The sequence below is a fragment of the Lissotriton vulgaris genome, chromosome 9 (genome assembly GCF_964263255.1).
Source record: "Lissotriton vulgaris chromosome 9, aLisVul1.2, whole genome shotgun sequence".
Taxonomy (NCBI): Eukaryota; Metazoa; Chordata; class Amphibia; order Caudata; family Salamandridae; genus Lissotriton; species Lissotriton vulgaris.
In genome coordinates this window covers 265,808,506-265,831,357 of record NC_141697.1, presented here as the reverse complement: position 1 = coordinate 265,831,357, position 22,852 = coordinate 265,808,506, and the positions used below count along the sequence as shown (strand labels likewise).

The following is a 22,852-nucleotide window of genomic DNA, read 5'->3' as shown; positions in this document are numbered from 1 at the left end:
ACAAGAATATATATTCTTCAAATAAAAGAATACATTAAATACTTCAGTTTAAAGAGTAGGTTCACCAATGCATTATACAAATTGTATCTAATGCAATAAACTGAAATATCGTTTTTAAAATTTGGAATTTGTCAATCTCTTCATATGACAAATTATATTCCTGGAATTCATTTATGTTTCAGAGATGCATAAAATCCAATTTGTCAGTCCATCACATTTGATGCTGTCGGTGTCATATCCCGGTTTGACCGTGATGTTGGTTCCTCGTTGTCATCAATATTTTGTTATTTGGCAGGTGCCATTTATTTTGCTATTTACTTTAGTTTGCATGCTCTGCTTAGTGTCTAATTTAAAGGCACACTATGCACTTTAGTGTGTGGGCACTGTAAATAAGTCTGTTTAATGAAGTACAAGTGCTTGGTATTTTTGTTAAAACAACATACAATGCTGAGAAATCAATGAAAGGTTTCTGTTTCCTGCTATTCTTGTTTATTCCAAAATGTCTGGTATTTTTCTTTGTACAAATACTGCTGACCAATAATACACTGCTGAGCAATTAAAGATCTCAGTTTCCTGCTGGCCCTAGTTTCCTGTCAAAGTGTCTGGTCTTTTTGTTTTTGTTTGTACAACGGCAACTGACTAAATAAGGGTCTTTTTTCTTGCCTGATTGGCAGGCAGCACTAGCTAAGTGCATAATGGGCTATAAACACCATGTCCAAAGTGCGGGTGCCCGCTTGGCTTCGTCAATTCGCCTGAAGAGAGAATTGCGTCTTCAACCAGCAGTGCTCGTGGGATCAGAGCCCTGCCACCTGCAACAATAACAACCCAGGCACTCCCCATAAAAGCTGGGGGCTTGCAACCGATCTTGGAATCTGGTCCCTTCAAGACAGCTGTCTACAAGTTTGAACCCTGGAACATAGTAATTCAGCTAGTGCTGCCACATCTACCTTGCCTTGACTACAACCATCATTCTCTCATTGCCACTCAATGCTCCAGCTACTTTGGCCGATTACACGGACCTCAGGTTAGTGCACCAGTCGGGCACCTCTTGTGCTTGGTTTCTCCTTTCTTCAAGTACACCCTTAGAGTGTGAATTTAATTGAAGAAGGTTTAGCAGAAGAAAACGAAAAAAGACCCTCAAGTGGAATAATTTTTTCTGTAATTCTTGTTTGATATTTTCTCAGGTACTCCCACCAACAAAACTCTCTAAATGAACCTTTTTAGAAAAAGAGCAATTATTCGCCTAAGTCTAATTCTACCTTACAGAGAGTAGAAGGGTAAACTCGATGGTGGTCTCCACAAGTAGTTTTAAGAATTGTGGAGGCAAGCGGCAAATAACAGAAGAGAGGAAAACAAGAATGCATACTAAAGGTGATTGTAAAGTATTCTTTTATGATTCATGTATGATTGCCTAGAGTGATTCATTTCTTTTGTTACAGAATATCTCTTCTGCCTCACCACTAGAACTCCACAGAACAATTTCTCTCTCTATCTCTCTCCCTCAATTCTCCTTCCCCCTAGGGTCAGATCGTCACTGGTGTAAGGTGTCCTTTCAGATACTAAGGATTAACCTCAATGGGAAGTGGTGGAAAATCTCCACTTCCGCCGAAGTCTTGGTAATTCAGGTGAGTGACCCTTGGTGTGACAGTATGAGATAACCTATCCCATCTATTATGTCCCAAGGTAGATTAATGATGCTTACTTTTTTGTTACAATGTAGATTACATAGAAATATATTTAATTCCTCACTGGAATATGTTCCTTTGGTTTCAATAATTCAGTGCAGGTTTTATTTGATGACTGAATCTTTGCTTCTTCTACCATTTATCTGTGGGTAGTTTCCTAATTTACATTTTTTAATAAATGCATTTTATTTTTCACCGACTTTAATGAGATCCAGGACAATATGCTAGACACCCTGCAGTTGGCTATTTATTTACCCTTGAACACTTGTAGATAGTAATAGTATTTTTCAGTCAGTGAGGTTTGGAAAAATGAAAATCTGAATATGGTTCTTTCAATGCAAGATTCACAGCCAAGTAAATATCTGATGGGTGTTCTTGTACTAAAAGTGATATGCTTGTATATCACAGTCAATTATTGTTACTTGGATTCAGCAACCTCTCAAATTGCAAAAAACGTCACCTGTATATGGAAGCCGCTGTAATATAGGATGCACACTTTATGGCACATATTTAAAAAAACGATATAAATATTTTTTTACATGAGAAAGTGCAGTGTTGGGTTCCATATTCATCTCATAAATGTTTAGGTAACATAGTTGCTTGTAATTAAAATATTACAAAACGGTGCACCATAGTTGCATTAGGTAAAAACTATTTGCTCCACATACGTTGTATTTGACTAATAACCATTCTATCCTCTATATACCCACATGCTGGATACATCTCCACTGTTCTTTGGATTATTAGACATAGTAAACAATCTAATTTGTGTATTTTAATTTTCAATGATTTTTCTTTCTTTTTCCTTGTGCTTCCTGGTATTTTCCAAATCCTATACCTCTCGTTTTTTCCCTTTTTTCTCCTCGTTTTTTTCTCTGGCTTTACTAGTTTCTCCTTATTCTGCTAGGTTTCTAACATGCCTGATCCCATCTCTATATTTGCTGACCTTACTGTAGCTTAATTTACTTGTGTCCTTTCCCTTCCCCTTTTTGTTGAACCCGACGGTCTTATCTTTGTACCTCTGTGACTCGCTTGTTGTGGCTGTTGCATTGTGAGCCTCTATCTCCCATGCTGAGTTGCAAACAGATTTTGCCTACTCGCTTTACTCTGTTATTGAGGAGATAAAACCACCCCCTGTTAGACACCTCTCTCCAATCCACAGGAGGAACTCAACTCATTACTCTTTAATAGAGCATTCATATGGGTCCCATACACTAAAGGAGGACTATCGCCACGTGCCCACTGAATAAAAAAACATTGCCCAGAAAGAACAACATTGTTCTTTGGATTGAGTGCAAACTAGGAGCAATGTAAGGGGAATTTTCAGCGAATCAACCTGCCAAGATTTGGGCTGATTTCGATTGCTTGGTGAAGAATCAATCTTGTTTACAGTGCCGCCGACTCTTTGTTTTGGTTAAGGTAGGACCACTGGCCTATGTCTCAGATTAAAGTCTGGTTTGACTTGAAGTTGAATGTAGTCAATTGCCCGAAGATCAGTTATGCGCCGCTCTAAGAAAGGGGCTGAAGGATCTATTCTCTTTAAGATAGCGCCACTGGGCCTGCGCCTCAGATTAAAGTCTGGTGAAAGTTGACAGTGAAAGTAGTCAATTACCAGGAGGTCAGTTATGCACTGCTCTAAGGTAAAGAAAAACTAACAGGAAGTGTTAAATACACAAAAACAGATAAAGTAAGAACCAACGGACAGCTTTCATGACACATGAAGGGGATACACTTTTAGCTTAACAGACTTTGAGGAGAATAAAATACAGGTGAATTGTAACTGAGACACAACACATGCTATGTGCACGTAAGGGGTTGTGGACACCCTCAACAACAGTTCACATATTGTAGGCCTTTAATCACAGAATTATCTCCAACCCTAGCTACAACTATGTATCAAAAAAATTGGGATATGTATTGCCTCAAACCACAGAACCTTCCAGTGAGTGAAAAAGCAGCCAGTTTATTTGTTCACAAGCTAAATGGGCATCACTAGAGGCCTGTCTTACCTCTCGAACCTCATGCTCTGGAGCAAGTACCTTCGTAAGCAACTTCAGGTCAATCTCTCCATCCTGGAAAAAAACCATATGCAAATTGTCGATCTATGGTCAAAAGAGTGATACAGTAGAGGCAGTGTTCACAAAAACAGTAGAGGAAGCAGTGTATGGACTATAAGAGACTTAATGCACATTTGCCGCAGCGGAAGCAATATACGTGCGTGGGAGTGTATGGTCAGAAAAGAGAGGAGGTAGTGTGTGCGTCAGCAGATAGTGGAGACTGTGCCTGAGTTTGTGTGTGTGAGAGAGAGAGTGTATATTTTGAACCAGAGTAGAAGAGACAGTGCATGTTTTCAGTCAGTCTGGAAAGTGTGTGCAGTCATAGAGCCGAAGAGGCAGTGTGTTTGCAGTCAAACAGTAGGCAGTTGTGAACATGTGTGCATAGTCAGAGAGTAGAGGAGCCAGTGTGTGTGTGTGTGCGTGCGCATACAGTCAGAATAGGAGTGACCATGAGTGAGAGTCAGTAAGAGCAAGATAGAGAGAGAAAGAAAGACAGTGTGTATTTGCTGAAAGAATACAGGAGTTTGAAGTCAAAGCGCAAAAGAATCCACATTTGTTTGTAGTCAGAGATATTAGGATAGGAGGCTGTGCAGCTGATGTCATTTGTTTGCAATACAGGCATTTGACCCAACCTGTATCACAAGAGGTTCTTTTGCACCCCTTAGAAAAGTGATGGGGACATCCAAGCAGTCACAAAAGCGAGTTTCTAGGTTCTATAAAATGGAACTACGAAATAGAAAATCCTTCTTTGCCTCATCCAGCACCTTAAACTGTCAAATCCCACAATCACACCCAGGTGTAGACAACCCATACACTCACATACTACTCTTACACATACTTATCTTTGTCAGTGTCTCCCTCACTCAGTGCATCTTCCCAAGGAAGAAAGCCCAGATCCTCCCACTCCTAAAGAACCCTACACTACACTCTGATGATCTTGCCAACTACTGGCCCATCCCTCATCTACCATTCATTGGCAAGATCCTTGAAAAAGCAGTCTACATTTAAGTCTAGGACTACATCAATGCTAAGCATCTTCTGCAAGATTACCTGTCTGTGATGGTGAATGTGTTATATCAAACACAACATTTAGATAAGGACAATATTATCCTAATGTAGTGGTGCAACAATAACACATGAAAAACGTTTTTACAGGCTTTATGGCAGTTCTGCAATTGAGTAGGCTGTTCAAGTGTCTGTGAAACGGATCTCTGAAGGAACAGACAGCATACCAAAAAACTCTCCATGGCCCTCCCAGGTACAATATATCACAGTAAAAGTGAAACTCAAACACACAATATATCACAGTAAAGGAGAAACTCAAACACACATTATATTACAGTAAAAGTGAAACTCTAAAACACATGTCGTTCCATATATGATATCACGTACGGCATGGAAATGAATCCTCGATCCTTTATGCAAATTATTGCTATCTTGTGCCTTGCATGTTAAAGATTACTCAACTCTTTAACCACATCACTGCTCTCCCCTGGCTGCCATATTAAAGAACACTCAACCTTTTGGCCAAGTCTTTGCTATGGTGTAGCTTCACAATATCATTGTCAGAGTATCTTCCGATATATATATTGTGTCCAGAATATTCTCTACACAAATATTACCCTGTTAAGAGTTACACCCAGCGAAATGGACAAAACATTGTGTGAGATATTTCTGCACACAATATTCTGGTTTCCAACCTTTGCTGGCCCATGGTCAGTGCAACAAGAGCAAACACACTGTCTGCAGAGGGCCAGAATATGTTTCAAGTCTTCGTCAACACTCATAGGGCCACAGGGCATGCACTGACACCTCAACGTGTCACTCACCAGTGTTTGGAAGGCAGCATACTTCATGAGGTCATTGTCAAGGTCACGGTAGGTCATCACCCGGTTCACCTGGATGCTGAAAGAGAAACCTGAGGATTAGAGGAAAGGGGCGGTGCTTCTTTCAGCTTGTTGTCCAGAGGCCGTCAATATTAAACAAAGGAGAATGGAGGAATACTAGACTCTATAATGCAGTACAGAGGATAAATAAAACAACGAGTACTGTTATGTGCTCTTCTCAACTATAAAAGTCGTCTGTGTTTTATTTTAAAATTCTGGGTTGTATTGAATTATATTGATTATTCATTATAATCAATGAAGTTACTCCATTGGCGACCTTGTTCTGCTGTATGTACAACTATCCAACTCCCATATGGAACACGGGGCTCTCTTGGTCATCGAACAGTCATAACTCGAATGGATATATAGATGTGGGTAAAACAGGTCGTGTAGTACCAAGCTGGGGAAATCTTGCAAACCCAGCTTGCCTGCACAGAAAAAGCACACGTTAAGTAGAGTATATAAACATGTCCTAAATAGTAATCTTTCACAATATATAGAAATTAAACAAGGTGGACACATCTGAGTAATTTCTTTCAAATTAAATATAATTAGCCTTCCTTTCAGGAAGGGTGAATATCAAAGGAAACGACCAGCCGACACGTGTTTCGTCATACGGGCACTGGACCCGTGACTCTTCAGGGCTGTTGCTATTCAAAAGTTCTGGGTTCGCGTAGCCAGTGATAATTCCGACTCAGCGTGAACGGGTAAAAAGGGAAAGTATCTGGTTGTAATCAATCTCAAAATGTGAAGCTTATAAGAGACGGGCGGGAATACAGCCTTCTTCGCAGCTATCGGAGTATTAGCGGCAAAAGATCAAGACCGGTAGTTCCTCGTTTCTTCGTCGGACATGGTTGTCCTCAGGGGCGGATTGGCAAGGCGGGCATTCGGGAATGGGCCGAAGGGCCGGTGCCTCAGTGCCCTCTGTGGGCCGTTTTTTTTCTCCCCATTCCCAGTCCACAGAGAGTGGACTAGGAAAGGGGAGAAAAAAAAACGGCCCACGGAGTGCACGGAGACAGAGACTGAGAAAATGAAAGCAGCCTCGCTGTGCGGCCAGACAGCGATTGTCAGCTGTTTCCTTCACCCTTACCCTGCCAAGCAATCAAGCGGAGGCTGGGCTGGGGAGGGGTGATTGTTTGCAATAATCGGCCTCCCTGGGGGCCAGGTGTTTCTCAGGCCTTTGAGCCATTTGCACCTCGGCCCCCTGGCGCCCATGCAGCCCAGAAACGGTGTTAGTCTTAACACCTCGCCCACAGCCCTTCACATTCAGGGCATAGTGAGCGAGGAAGAATGGGTCTTGCTATGGGGGCCTGGTGATTTTTGGAATTTTTTTGTTTTATTTATTTATGCGATTTTATATAGCGCGGACTTTACCCGAAGGTGTCAGAGCGCTTCACACTAGGACCAGCAATAATACATGAGGAGAAAATTATAAGTGGACAAATTACAAAAGCAAACGTTAAGTTACATGAATCAAAAGTGACAATAGTGAGCAGCCAAAATACAAGAGGAGCAAACGATACATTACAGGAGGAAAAAGAGATATGTGTGCAGGTTACAAAAGCGTACAAAATACAAGTAGAGGTATAGTACTGCAATTAATGGCAGACACTCCAGCACAAGAACAAACGTTACGTAGGCAATGGTGGCACTTGTGCAAGTATCTAAAGCAAACAAAAGTGAGAGGTAGGAAACAGTGTGTTACAAGAGAAAAGTGACTTGTGCAAGTTACAAAAGGGTACCATACACAGGTACAAGTGTAATACTACAGTAAATGGTAAATACTCAAACTTCCAGAACACACTGGGAAGGCACTTCCCATGCACCAGCTTCACCTCAGCCTCCCCCCTGGCTACCTGGCTGCCTTGGATGACCCAGAAAGCTGTGTTTTGTGCTTCCCTGCCAAAACATTTTCCCAAGGCCTGGAGGGTTGATTAATTTTTCTAATTGCAGGGGCTTTGCTGCTTTTCAGGTGCTCCTGTGCTGGAGGGCTGGAATAATTTTGTGACAAAAAGGGGCCTTGCTATTTTTTTTAGTTGCTCAGCATGTAGGCCATTGTCACCTTGGCCCTGTGTCGTGTGCAAGAACAGTATCCTCCCACTTTCATTCCTTGTCTGTGCAAATGGTGTTTCATGAAAGGGCACGCCCCTTGAATGTGGGCCACACTCCTTAAATATGGGCCACGCCTCTTGAATGTGGGCCAATTTTTTCGTCAGTGCCCGGGCCGAATTGTGATCCCAATCCGACCCTGGTTGTCCTTGTGTGCCCAGTTAATCTTACATGCTGGTGCTCCTCAGGGCACAGAGCTGGCTCTAGTGTCATTGCACTGTCCTGTGCAAGCTGGAGGAAGTTTTGGCCAAAGGACTCCCTGCGGAAGCGTTTTCTGGTAACACAGGGGCACATCTGCATGAGGAGCACACAAACATCCAAGCACCATGCCATAGTTGTACTCTACTGACACGTTCTACTCTTCTGACATACTACGGCACAAGAAAAGTGCAAGTGACGAGCCCTTGAGTGGTACTCGGAAAGATGGGTAGGCTCACCCCTACAAACTAAAAACCAGAAAGTGCCCCGTGTGATGTGGAGCACCGCTTCCTGTGTTACACACACATAGGTTGTTGTGCATGCTGCAAAATTGCCTGAGGCCAAAATCCCTCTCCACGGTGGGCCGCAAGTGTGTCCAGAGACCCTAGGGGTCCCAAAGAGTCTATACTTCAGACATATTGGCCTTTCCTGCAGCTCCAGGCAACTTTTGGTTTGAAGCAGGATATCTGCGTCAATGGAGACTCAGGCCTGTGGGGAACTGCAGACAAAATAATTGTTTGAAAGCAACTAATCGGGCCCAAGATATCAGGGTTGAATTTCCATCGTCAACAGCCCTACCAGGGTACCAGTGCTTCATTTGTATTACAAAAAGTAGTCACAGGACCCGAGGTATGCTACAGGAGGCCACCGCAGCCTGTACCGCTCACTGCCACTGCCGACGCCACCTACTAACAAGCACACTCGAACAGATATTAAAATTTGGACTATTTTATGTCAACCAAAGGAGTAAAAACGACAGGGATGATCTGGTATTATTTTTTCCGTAATGTATATTGAATTGTTAAACACTCTCCTGATGTAGAGGGCTAAAAATACATGCCAATATTACGAAACAGGTGTTTGTGCAGAGCACTGGCAGACACCGGAACTAATTATGAGCTTCAGTATACTATACCCGGAAGCAGTAAATTGTGCAGCCTGTTACGAAATTCAAATCAATGACAATCTTGTACCCTGAGGGACATAAAAAAATCAACTGAGACTGACCAGTTTTGTGCCAGCGGTGCCTGAAGACTAACCAGCAGCCACAACTGTAACCCGTGAGACATAGAAGGATTCCATAGCACCTTTAGAAAAGACCTTATGTAACCGCTGAAAAAAAGCCTAGTGTCCACTGGAGACATAAACACGGTAATTGTAATAAGGGCTCAGCTTCAGCAGCCTCGATACGCTGAGCTAGCCTGACTTAAAGAACACCAAGGAAGAGGTGTCAGATCAGGCTAGCACTTCTTACTACGGTGCCATTTCACTGAAGGAACTAAAGAACTTAAACTAGTTAAAGAGTCTGAGGTTCAGAGGTATTTGAGTACTGCTCTAAACCCCCTCTCCATGGACTTCTACTGGGTCGCATTTTAGCCCTGCAGAGAAGCACTGAACATCTTAATGAAATGTAAAGGCTAAGTACTTCCGGGTTTTCACCTTTGTGCTCTGCTCTAACTGGACTCCCTTTATTTGTATTGCTTCTAAAAGACATCCCTCTGGCTGGAAATGTGTTAATGTATGCATGTGATATATATACTGTAGCTTTACATGTAATGCTTTCTTGACAAGTTACACCAAAAGCTTTAAATAAATGCTGAATGAATACGGAAGCGAACTGAGAAACATTTCAAGATATAACGTTTACCTATGTTCATATTAGCGATACTGGGTTTGCTCTTGTATCCATTACTATTTAAACACTTTAGCATAAACCTAACAGAGAACCAATGAAGAGCAGTACAACTGTAGAAGTTTACTATGAGACCTGGCGAAACAAGCGGGCTGGGGAGAAGATGGAGAAGAAAGGCATAATGGATGGGGGGGCGTGGCAGAGTGGGGCGTGGCGGAGAGAAGCTGAATTACAGTTATGAGTTGGACAGCAACAGAGAAGGTAGACATGGTGTAGAGTTGGCAGTTCTTTTCATGGAAAAAGATTCTGGCAATGCGCACCTTCACCAAAAGTTGAGAATGAGGGCACTGATAATGGGAAAGAGCCTACAGATTCAGAGTAAGAGATTTACTATAAATGCAACCTTACTCTTTTCATAACCGATGACTTTTTCAGTGCTCAATTTTGAGGGTAGTTTCCACAACAATTTGCAATGAAAAAGAGAGACGAAGATGGGCATCAGAAATCTTAGGCCTTTGCAAACAGGATACCCACTGCTTTTCGGCAAAATGTAGCATTGCTCTAGGAGGAATGAATCAATCAGTCAATCAGGGAATTGTGAAGCGTGCTACTCACCGGTGAGGGTCTCAAGACGTGGGGGGGTGAATTGTGGGGGGGGAGGGGGGGGGGGCAGCTCCGAGTCAGCCGAAGCACCAGGTTTTGAGGCTCTTCCTGAAGGTGTGTAGAGTGGGGGGAGCGTTGGATGTTGGAAGCATCAAAATCATACATACCTAGTGAAGCTGTACAACATATCCTGAACCACTGAGGGGTTTCTTCTTCATTGATAATCTGGATCCAGTAATGATAATGAAGAGAAAGCACTACCCCCATCAAAGAGGAGCGAGCCTTCTGAAAGGGTCTTGAAAGAGAGTCACAGATTCCAGGAAAAGTCTACTGGACTTCTTAGCCGCTGTTAAGGCTGCAGAATGGGCTTGTCCTTCCCCCTGAAAAGGCTTTTCTTCAACATTTGATTCTAACAGGAACAAAAGGAGGGCGTGGCCATCCGTTTGGAGGCTTTCACTCACTTTTCAAGAGGGCTGGTGATTTATTTGGCACCATCTCAATTGCATCAGAGATGTGGCAGTGCTGCTGGGCCTCGTCAGTCGAGGGATCAACTGTGTTCTTTCCATTAAAAGAGATTTTCCTAGGCCTGTGCTTAATGTCCGAAGATCTGATCCATGATTTTCACCACACGCACATGTTGGAGTTCATGATTCTGTATTGATGAGGTCTCAGTTTCTGCCCTGGTGAAGTGTAAATATGTACTAATACTTGGTATAGTCCCTGAGAGCAATGAGGCACGCTGGTCGAACTCCTGCCATAAGTGCTGCCTTCAGTTGGCCATGGCGACATTGGCACTTGCTTATCTGAGGGATAGACAGCCAGACTAGTACAAATTCATCCTGTATGTCTCGCATCACCTAGCCTCACTGTCCACGTAGGAGACAATGTAGGAGACAATGCCTTACCCATGGGGGAAGCGGCAATCACCACCATATGCTGGGCTAGTGTTTCCTGTAGACGAAGACTAGGTTGTCTTTGCAAACTTTTTATGTCTTCTTCATGTTGAGTTGTAAATGATCTTTATCAGCTTTATCTCCTTTCTGAAATCGTTGGTAACTTATGTGGCTAATGATTATGAGCTGATCCCGCTCTTTACACAGTGGCCACATTGCCAAATTGATTATATCTCTCTATATTGTATTTAACGGTCCATGTTATATATAATCTATTGTGTTTTTATATTACACATTATTACTTTTTCACCACCTGAATGAAGCTGATTTTACATGAAACACTCTGTTCACCTTGATTCTACAAAATGCTATTTAAAACCGGTTATAAATAAAATAAACCCGTTCTCCAGAGACTTTGAGATTTCCAGCTTTTGTTGAGGATTCTTTCAGATCCACCAAGCCTGCTCAGGGACCAGGGAGCCAATGGCCAGGGTGGGCCTCAGTGTAGGTGTTACAGCCCTCACTAGAGCAAATGAGTTTATTGTCTGACAGGGCTATGAAAGTTTCAATGGAAACGTGCCCGGGTATAGGGAATTTGTAGCACCGGTTTCTATGTCATTGGATCCTCAAAGCGCAGTCTCTTGTGAGAAGGAGGAGTAGTAGATCCACGGAAGTATCACCATTCCCTTGAACAGAAGGTGGTTAGGCCACTTACTCCTGGTTGCAATGTGCATCATGTTTTAAGTCGAACACCATACTAAGAATGCCGGGGTTGGTTGGACAGAAAAGAGAGTTTAGAGAGGGTCAGAGCCTTTGCATGTCTCTTCTCCTTCTTGAGCTTTGCGTTGTTTGGAAGACGAGGCACTTGGTTTTCTTTTTCAGGGATCCAGGCAGACTGCCAACCATCATCATTTTTATAACTTTATTTAACATTCATCAAAACATAACACACTCCATTCAATGCAGTAAAGCAATCAGCGTACGTTGGTTATGACATTACATTTCATGTTTCATTGATTGCTATCATTATGAGACAGAAATTCCATATTACTAGCAGGGATGGACATTCAAATATATATCTGAATCATATCTTTCATTTTCAACAACACCAAGTTATCAATTATTTATGTCATATCAAACATCTCATCTCCCCCAACCATCAAGTTGTATAGAAAAGTAGTCCGAGTGTGCCAGAGCACAGTGTTGCACATTGTGTACTGCCAGTTAGCTATGCTCTTTCATGGGGTTGGGTACCATCCTGCTCCCGCCTATTTGGAAAGGAGGGGAATGTCAGGGACTAAGGGAGTGGAACGGAGATGTCAAATAAGATGCAATAACACTCCCCAAGGATCTATCCATGTAGATGCAATCCACCATTTAATGCAATAATCAAAAAAATGCTGGGAGGACAGTGCCAATCAAACCCACTCAAATACACTGCCTGCCCAGAGGGTAATTCTTGGCCTTCAATCTCCCTTCCATGATGATGCAACAACTGCAGTTAAACACTGTACCTGGGAGGAGCCGCTACTTGCATTGCCAGGTCCTCTTCCTGAACTTCTTCCAAGTCTGGGATGACAGGAATGTCTACCAAGAGAGAATGGAAAAGAAAGATCATGTTATCAGAAATAGAAGGTTGCAATGGAAACAGCCCACAGTCCCCAGACGATCTGTGTAAGTTATTGTAATTCTTTATTCATACCCTCCAACGGTGCAAGGACTTTTCACTTAACCAAGGTGACATTTCACCACGCCCCTCCCCTAGAATAGATAGTACATTTACTGCTTGTGTGGAACCTCTACCAATGGTGCACCAGTTGGCCTCCAAACACTGCCTTGGGTTCACAACTCTTTCTGATGTGCTCTTCCTTCTGTGGAGGCCAGACTGGTTGGTGGGAAAGCTAGCGGAACGTGTGTCCCCTCTGAGGACCTCCCATGAAAAAGGTAGGAGAGAGGTTGGAACATGCTGTAGCAGCTGGGACTGGGAGGGCCTAATGAGCTGCTGGCTCTCACGTCTAAGAAGGATACAGCTAGCTATGTACAGCAGTATCCGCGGAGATAGCGTGCACTATATTTTAGCATCTTCATGGCAACCATAACTTGCTTTTAGGCTTCTGCAAATGTATATGAATCTCATGAGTGGAAATGGATAAAAAACACTCTCAAACCTATCAGAAGGGACCAGACACGATCGCGCTGTTGCTAAATGCCAAGGGTGTGTGTCCTTATGTACAGTTGAGGGGTCTCACACAGATGGACTTAAGATGGTCTCCTCTTGGTGAGATTACTTCACTCCCTACTCCTGTTTGTCCCAGCTGGGAGCATTTCATCATCGGCGTTTACTGGTTGACTTCTATCTTTTCACTGCGGAAGTTACTTGCATTCAGGAATCTACTTTTTAATTTATTTTAAGGACTCCATGGGAGTGTATGTGTTCTCTTGCTCTTTCCCGGTGTATTGCTTCCCCTTTCCGGTGCCCCACGCACGCACCCCATCACTCTCAGTGTTGCTTCCACCTTCACCCTGTCCTCTTCTACTTCTTTTTTCTTTTTCATTGAGCTTTTTTGCTTTCTTTAGTTATTGGTGGGCATCAATCTTAAAGTGATTTCTTACTTCTTTCAAGACAGCCGCACACCAATGTGCATGCATTGGCGTCAGGCAACAAGAAATGTATTGTATTATTTGAACCCCCCCATTCAAACAGGGCAACCGCAGATGCATGCACATGCATCACCGCCATTTTTGAACATGTTTGGTGCCAATAATCCAATCACATTCAAGGATGTCCCCCACAGATACACGCACATGCATAGCAGCCATCTTTGAATGGGTTTAGTTACAATATTACAATTGAATTCAAAGCTGTCTGGGCATTGGCTGCTTTCTTGAGAGGAGCCCATTGCTTTCATTCAACACTCCAGTCCTATCCTCAAATAGTCAGTGAAGTTTGGAGTTCCCTTGACAACTTCGTGGAGTTCAGAAAGACATCGTTCACACACCTACCAACACCAACCTTCACCCTGTGTCTGATACGTAGTATTCAGAGATCCCACTTCTCCTGTCCCCCTCCCCCGGCCCCCCTTCTCCTATTTCTAACCCCCCTTGCTTCTATGTTGCTCCAGGATCCTTTTCATCCAAAACACCCTGTGAGTATACGACGCAGTTTTCACACTACACTATTCCTACAACCCCACTTGAGTTCTATCTCACTATCGTTCCAGTTCCTACATCCACATCATCTACCATATTCTCCATTTTCATATTTCTGTTTCTTAATTGGAAGATGGTTGTTACTTACCAAGCTTACTCATGTTCGTATCTCTCCATTGCCATTGCTTATTGTTTCTTTTTTGGTTTTTGGGCTTTACAGTTTCTGTTTGTATCACAGCATCTCTGCAATACTGGTCTATTTGTATGTGTTTTCTTACTAGATACCAATAAACCTTTTATAGAAGAAGAAAACAAAAGCAGCCTGCAGTTGATGCATGCACATCCACCAGGGTCGTCTTTGAACGGGTTTATTCAAACATTACAAATGCATTGAAAGATGGCTCCCATACATGATATCTATCTTACACAGAAAAGCACTGACAAAGCCAAGAGGTTTTACAGCAGAGACTGATTGGTTTCGCTAATGCTTGTTTCGAGGAGGAAAGCCCACATCTCTGCTGACTCTCTAATGACTAGCAAGGGCAGTGGTGCTGACTCCTTACAGTCTGTATTAATTATTTACAAACATTCTTCACATTTATACATTTCTACTCTGAAACTCCTTGTCTATCTAAGTTGTAAGAAAAAAGCAAAACCGTAGATAACCTTCACTGACTTAATTTGCACATTTACATCTTGTGACACATATTTAAAGTGCACGCAGAGTGTTTAGCAACATAATGCCCTCATGTGCAAAACACAGTTGCTATTGGCACAGATCTAGGTTTAGGATTACTTTAACCACCCACGCTGGGGAAAATGACTAAAGTGCCACTGAAAACAAGTTAGAAAGGATAACTGAACAGAGCCATTCTATTTTCTATAGATTATTGTTTTGCACATGTGAGTTTAAGAGGATATTATCAGGGGGGAAAATAAAAAAAAGCCTCCTGTGAGTTATTGTAAGGAGATGACCTGGTGTCTGCCATTGCTGGGGTACTACTTTCATATTCTGGGCAGACTCAGTACCCACCCGAAGGTAAAATACGTGGAAACGATCCAAGGAAAACTTTACTCGGGTCTCCAAGGACAGTAGGGGTCTCACACAGATGGACTTAGCGCTGTATGTTGGGAATACCAATGATAATGTATAGTCAACAAACATCAAAGTGGGATTTCGACTTTTCGGTCACTGCTATGAGAGAAAACCAGCAAAATCTAATGTGCATTATCGCTCTGTATATTTCTGCCCTGTGTCCGCACTGATCTCCCTGCTTGACGCTCTGCTCCCTTTCATCCATGCCCTCCACAAGCTCCGTGGCGTCTGCCCTGAATCCTTCTCCTGTGTCTATTCTGAGCTCCAGATAAGGCTCAGCTTCCTTCCTGCCTTCCATGCCAGCTCTAAGGCCTATGACTCTCGCCGTCTAAGTCCAACACTGATTCTCTCCGCTGTGTCTGTTCTGAGCTCCGGTGTCCTTCTGCCTATACCCGCTTCCAGCCCTATAGTTCTCGTCCTGTTACATTCAATAGCATTGAATGCTCCCCCAGCGCCCTCTCTAAGATCCATGGCTAAGGCTCAGCCCTACATCGATTGGCCTGTGACCGAGGCTCTGCAACGATGGCCATTATTTTGTGGCTCGTAGTATGCATTATTCTTCTGGACTCGCTACAAGCGAGTCTTGCTGCTCCAGCCTGCGATGAATATTCAGCAGTTACGGAGAGGGTCCCTCCTGCAGTGTGGACAGTGTGTCCAGGACGCGACAGCTCCTGCGCTCCATACTGCTCAGATGCTTCTGAATGCCATACGGAGTCCAGAAAGGTCTGCGGCTCCTCTCTACTGGCGGCGTTCCCACAGCATGTACAGCAAGCTGCATCTTCTGTGCTCAGTGACAGGTGGCACGAACCTTAGCAAGATCTGGCCTGAGCTGCGCAGCCATGATGCCCACGCAGTGGGGCTTCTGCCTAATTGGCATCGTAAAATATGGTTTCGTTCATAAGTGTGTCTGAGCCCAGATCAGGCCAACACCAGATGAACTCAGGTCACAAGTAACGTATCTCCAGACCAGGGCCCTCTGAACCAATACAACTCTGGCGAACACAGTGCACAGACATTGCATCGCTGGATCGAGGCAGATCTAGTCTACTGCAGATCCTAAACAGAGCAGCTGATCACCAAAGCGGATCTAAATCAATGGAGCTCCACCAAAGAGGTCCCCAACCAATGCCATGTTATGCCATGTCATGTTATGTTATGTTATGTTATGTTATGTTACGGGATTTATAAAGCACATGGCGACCTGTAGTCATCCCAGGACCAATGCAGTTCACAACCAACGCCGCTCGACTAACAACCTTTCCACCAACAAAGCTTTCAGCTGCTGCAGCTGCCAAATGGCGCAGCTCATGAGAAACAGTTCTATATTAAGACTGTTCCCATGGGCCACATCTTTGGACTAACAAAGCTCTCCTCCAACAAAGCTAAAGATCAGCAGTCATCCAAACCAACAAAGCTCCAAGATGTGCAGAGCTGCACATTTTTAAAGGGTCAAAGCTTTCCTGGTTGAAATCATGTTCGCACACTGCACAATGCAGAACATTTAGCAAAATTAACACCAGAACTGTATCAGTATCCGGTGTAGAAACTAAAACAAAATCCAGCACTTTTACAGCACAGTATGCAGAGGACCGCTTGTTTTACACAAAATGTATAAAAGTGTGTCCTCCCGCTTATAAGGGAGACATCCTCACTATCCTTGTGTGGCTTTCCCATTGTCATCCAGTCCTACAGCTAAGAGGCTCTGCACCAGTGTGCCAATCCCCTGACTCATCCAGAGAGTGAGTGAGTGTGTGTGTGTCTCTCTATTCCTTCAGACTCTAGAGATAACGTCTTTTTTTTCCTGTGTAGATTCCCCTTTCTCATGCAGTCCTATATGTATGTGATGGGCAGCGGTGAAAAGTTCTGCGTCACTTCTACAATCTCCTGATCCCATCAGGTTACAGAGAAGAAAGTCCAAGACTGTTTGGCACGCTGAACAGCTCGAAGTTAATTTAAGGCCCATCTCAATTTCTCCCTGTTTAGGCTGTAAAGGAGCTCTAATATGAGGAAGCACTGAATATTGTCTCTAGTGCTCCCAGTGTGCTACAAGGGGTACATTCAAAGTGTTCCCCCCGGCTAGCATCACTTCTTCCTGGGCAGCCAGGTGAGTTATAGCGATGTGTATGTTTTAAGGTTTGCTCCACTCCAGGAGTGAGCTCTTCCAACCGCCCATCTACGTCACATAATAATGCCATAGCTGCAGCCCTTCCAATGAGCACCACTTCCGCACCTCGAGTATGTGGTGGGACATGTATGAGAATCCAATATACCCTTTACAAGGGGATATGCGCTTCAAGTGAAGCATCGGAGCAAAATTGCTGCTGATAGTGCATTTCTGAGGAAAGGGGGATGCTGATGCTGACAGAAGACCACCAGAGGACCACTTTATGACTGTCATGTATATCAGCAAGCCACAGAGGGGACCTCTGGGACCAAAGTATAAAGTAAGCAAGGACTCACTTCAAATAATCAACATATGGTGTGAAGCTGGCCAGTAGTGCCTCACTAGCGGAAAGAGGTAATAGATGAGACTAATCAGGCCATTTATGGCCTCATGCCTGATTCCCCATGGTGTGACTGCTGTGGCTGTTCCTTCACGGGAAACTGCAAAAGTAGATTCATAGATCTGGCCCTATTATTGACCAAGCAGAATAGCCACAGGATGGAAGGCGCAATATGCCGCACAAATGACATCTTGGCCAACAGACGTAATCAGACTGTCAACAGCAGAGATAGAAGTCCTGGCTCCAACCAGAAAAGCTGGACGCAAGACAATGGTTACTGAGGACATGAATCTGGCGAGGTTAAACCAGAAATCTGAAGATATGCCTCTGTGAACCCCACATGAGGCATTCATAGTTGATTGTTTTCCCAGGGATGTGTGTGCATTTGGTGGGACGGAGGTATGATGAATTGAGAGATGCCCGAAGGAGAAATGTTATTGTGAAAACCAAGCCAGTACCCAGCAGTGTAAAGGCTATGGAAATACTCGTTGATCTCTGGAACATAATGGTCTAGAATGCCAATAACCCCTCCCCTATGATCTCAACAGGAATTTATTAACATACCTATGTGCCCAGTTCACAGTGAACTGTCATGTGTTAATGTCATATGTTCTTCTCGCCTTTTGTGTACCTCTGTTCTCCTAAAGATCTTGATGAATATAAATGCCCGAAAGACTGTCATGACTGCATATTCATGGCCATATAAAAGGCCCTTGTAATAAGCAATTTAAAATTCTGCACCAACGTTAAATCCGTGTGTGGAGACCCCAGACACCAATACTCCCCAACATCCAACGAGCATGGCATTCAACAACAGACTGAGTGTTGCCAGGGTCTACCAAGCTACGATAACAGCCTTGGTGGGCTCTGCTAGGGTTCTATCAGCAGCCAGTCCGTTATGTCCCTTATGTGACCTGAGCTCAACAACAAGGTCACAAGTTCTGCCATTGACTGTAGAATGACTAATACTGGTATGGATTACAATTGACTTCTGTAGATTTGGGGGGATCCCACCAAAGGCAAAAAAGACCCCGTTCTGGCCTATACCATTTGGCTCCAAGCTACAATGGTGTGGTTTACTGACCCTACCTAAAGGACAGCTAGGGCCTCCAGCTGCTCAGCACACATGGAATTTTCCAGCTGCAAAAACTTGGAAAGTTAGAACCATCTGTAGTTTGATATTTCCCAGGGGGCAATGGAATTTTTCACATGCAAGATGTAGATCATGAGATCAGCCCATAGTAGTATATGTCGATCCCTGACCATGACGCCTACAGCGTTCTGGAAGACCCCAGTACCCCAGAGAGATCATTGCTTTTTTTCCTAAAACCAATAGGAATGGGGTGGTTGATACATATTCAGGTTTATTATCATATCAGACTATTTCACCAAAAACACAGAATAACAGACTAACCAAGAAGGATCCTAAAAATTAGACTGTGATTGCCCAATTGGAGTATGCCTTCCCAGAGCCCTTGGGGCCCTGCACAGACTCCCATATTAAACATTGTCCTAGCCAAGGACCGATCAGATGCTAACGATGGCGCTGACCCTGACAGCCCATTACAGCCTATCAGAGTTGCTTGAGACAAAATGCACCAGTCGTCAGTGAAAAGGGGTACAGGCCTGAACTCCACATTCCTTACGATCACCTGAAAGACTTTTACTATTGTTCGTCAATTTTACATTATTTTCATTTTTAAATGTTTATTAAAGTCCCTTGACTGGACGTCCCAAAAAAGTTTGACACTGTACTGGAAGTGAAAGGTTCTGTGTCTTTCTGCCAAGCACCACATGCCATTTGGTCAGTCCAGCAGGTGGGAGGCTGTGCGTATCTCTACTCATATAATACTAAACGTTAAAGACTACGTTCCCTTGTGACAAATCCAATTGTCCATACTATCTTAGCGGTGACAGATTCTGTATTCCAGTGCAATCTTCCTGGGAACATTAGGTTCTAATGCTGAAAAGCAGAGTACCCTCTGCCTTTCCCCTAACCCTTCCTGCAATAGAAATGAAAGTCCCTGAATATCCGTTGAGACTGCCTGAGCACATGGTTTGTATCCACCACCCTCAGCCCTAGAGGTGAAAAGGTCAAAATGGCTGTGTCAATCCTCAGAGTTCCTGTCAACCGGAGAATAACCTTTCCTATGGTATATATTTTTGATTGTCGCTAATGATTGAAGATACATTCAATTTGTCCTCTGGCGGGACCGCTCCCTTGTGCCTGGCTGTCTGCGAATGCTAAACAGGCCGAGGGAAGATAGTCTGATCCAAGATAAAGCGGAGCGCGCTCCGGCCCGCGTTTAGCGCTTGGCGTCACGAGCTGCTCCATATTCATGCGGTGTCTCAGTTCTATTCCGCGCCTTTACAAAGCGCCCTGTGTGCTGGCGCTCATCCCCACTGACGAAGGTATACTTCAGGAGACATCAAACAGTACACCAAGCAAATACCTGAAAATGGCATTAATTAGCACAGTACAACCACCTTTTATTAGTTGCTCCCACTGGAAACATGAAATAACAAAAGGAGGTGAGAGAGGGCGAGATATCCAAGCAGCCGTATTCATTGCCTTCCATAAAGGCCATCCGCACAATTATGGAATACAGTCTGCACCACTCCACACTGAGTGTGGTCTACAGCCCCTCCATAAGACCAGAAAATACAGGCCTTATGCCTTCCATAGTAACAAAGAATATGGACTTTGGATCGTTCCTATTGACAAAGAATATCACCTTCCTACCCTCTATGCTGACAAAAAAGTTTCCTTTCAATCCTCCCATACTGAGAAATAATATCACCTTCCTACCCCCCATACTGACACATAATATCACCTTCCTACCCTTCATACTGACAAATAATATCACCTTCCTACCCTCCATACTGACAAATAATATCACCTTCTTACCCTCCATACTGACAAAGAATACCACCTTCCTACCCTCCATACTGACAAAGAATATCACCTTCCTACCCTCCATACTGACAAATAATATCACCTTCTTACCCTCCATACTGACAAAGAATACCACCTTCCTACCCTCCATACTGACAAAGAATATCACCTTCCTACCCTCCATACTGACAAAGAATATCGCCTTCCTACCGTCCATACTGACACATAATATCACCTTCCTACCCTCCATACTGACACATAATATCACCTTCCTACCCTTCATACTGACAAATAATATCACCTTCTTACCCTCCATACTGACAAAGAATACCACCTTCCTACCCTCCATACTGACTAAGAATATCACCTTCCTACCCTCCATACTGACAAATAATATCACCTTCTTACCCTCCATACAGACAAAGAATACACCTTCCTACCCTCCATACTGACAAATAATATCACCTTCCTACCCTTCATACTGACAAATAATATCACCTTCCTACCCTCCATACTGACAAAGAATATCACCTTCCTACCCTCCATACTGACAAAGAATATCGCCTTCCTACCGTCCATACTGACAAAGAATATCACCTTCCTACCCTCCATACTGACAAAGAATATGGTCTGCAGCCCCTACTCATACTGATGGAGAATAGTCCCGCCATACTAACAGAGACCATGGCCTGCATGTCCTCCAAACTGACTGGAACTGTCGGTAATCCCCCACACTAACAGTGAACATGGCTTCCAGCTTCCCATGGTAACACAGGATATTGTCTGCTGTCCCTTCAGACTAAAAGGATATACCCTTCAGCTCTACCAGTTTACTCGTATACACATTCCAACCATCCAATATGACAAAGTATATTGTCTGCAGCTCCTTCTCGCAAACTGAATATAGTTCCCAGCTCCAATTTGCTAATAAAGAATACTGTCTGTAGCTCCTTCACATTATCTGAATATAGTTCCCAGCTCCTCTCTACTAATAAAGAATATGGACTCTAGTTCCTCCACACTAACAGTATATAGTTCCCAGTTCCTCTCTAATAACAAAGAATAGGGACTCTAGTTCCTCCACACTAACAGAATAATGTTCCCAGCTCCTCCTACTAATAAAGAATATGGGGCCATATGTATGAATGTTACATTTTGCGATTACCAAATAGCGATTTTTATAGAATCACTATTTGAAATTCGCAAAATGCTATGTATGTAGGATTCGCAAATAATTTTGTGAATCCTACATATTACTTAATTGCGAATCGCAAATTGCAATTCGCAATTAAGGAATACCTCCCCATTCATTCCTATGGGCCTAGAGGCCCATAGGAATGAATAGGAAGACATTCTCAATTTGCGATTCTCAATTAGAGAATCGCAAATTGAGAATGCAATTTCAAGGGTGCCAGGGTGTCAAAAGGACACCCTGTTGAACCCCTGAAATGTGCATGAGTGCCCATGTGGCACACATACATGCCCTAAGGGCTTGTATGTGTGCCACATGGCACTTTGAAAAATGCAAAAAAGTGCATTTTTCAAAGAAATCGCAAATTACCACCAACTTGAAGTTGGTGGTAATTTGCGATTCTTTATGGCCAAATGGCACTTTTTCTGGGCCTCATACATTGCATTTAAGGAATCGCAATTTGCGATTTCTTAATTGCAAACGACAAATAGGGAATCGCAAATTTGCAATTTCTTATTTTGCGAAGCTGTTTTGCTTACATACATACCACCTAGCTATTTTGCAATCGCAAGTGCCGAAATTTGGCGAATTTCGGCATTTGCGATCGCAAAATTGCCTCCATACATATGGCCCATGGACTCTAGGTCGTCCACACTAAAGGAATATAGTTTCCTGCTCCTCCTATTAATAAAGAAAATGGTCTCTAGATCCTCCACACTAATAGAATAGTTTCCAGAATATGGGGCCACATGCATCAAGAAAAGGAATCGCGAGTCCTAATAGCGATTTTTAAGGAATCTCTATTTAGGAGTCGCAATTCCTTATGCATGTAGGTTTTGCAAAAGAAATAGCAATTCCTACACATTCCCTAATAGCGAATTGCGATTTGCTATTTGGGAATGCTTTCCCATTTATTCCTATGAGCCTATAGGAATGAATGGGGAAATATT

The 22,852-nt window shown here is 43.4% G+C and overlaps 1 protein-coding gene across 3 annotated transcripts in view; it reads right to left on the bottom strand.

Moving 5' to 3' along the window:
• Window positions 1–22,852, bottom strand: part of IFT43 (intraflagellar transport 43) — a 270,330-nt gene that overhangs the window by 3,415 nt on the left and 244,063 nt on the right. For 2 of the 3 annotated variants that reach the window (XM_086937532.1, XM_086937533.1), the window contains exons 6-8: window positions 12,579–12,651; window positions 5,572–5,647; window positions 3,695–3,757 (exon numbers count right to left, since the gene is read on the bottom strand). In XM_086937532.1, the coding sequence (XP_086793658.1) occupies window positions 3,695–3,757; window positions 5,572–5,647; window positions 12,579–12,651 (212 nt within the window). Of the gene's footprint in view, window positions 1–2,493; window positions 3,022–3,087; window positions 3,758–5,571; window positions 5,648–12,578; window positions 12,652–22,852 lie in introns of those variants that run through there. The other variant, XR_015299913.1, reaches the window with a different exon arrangement.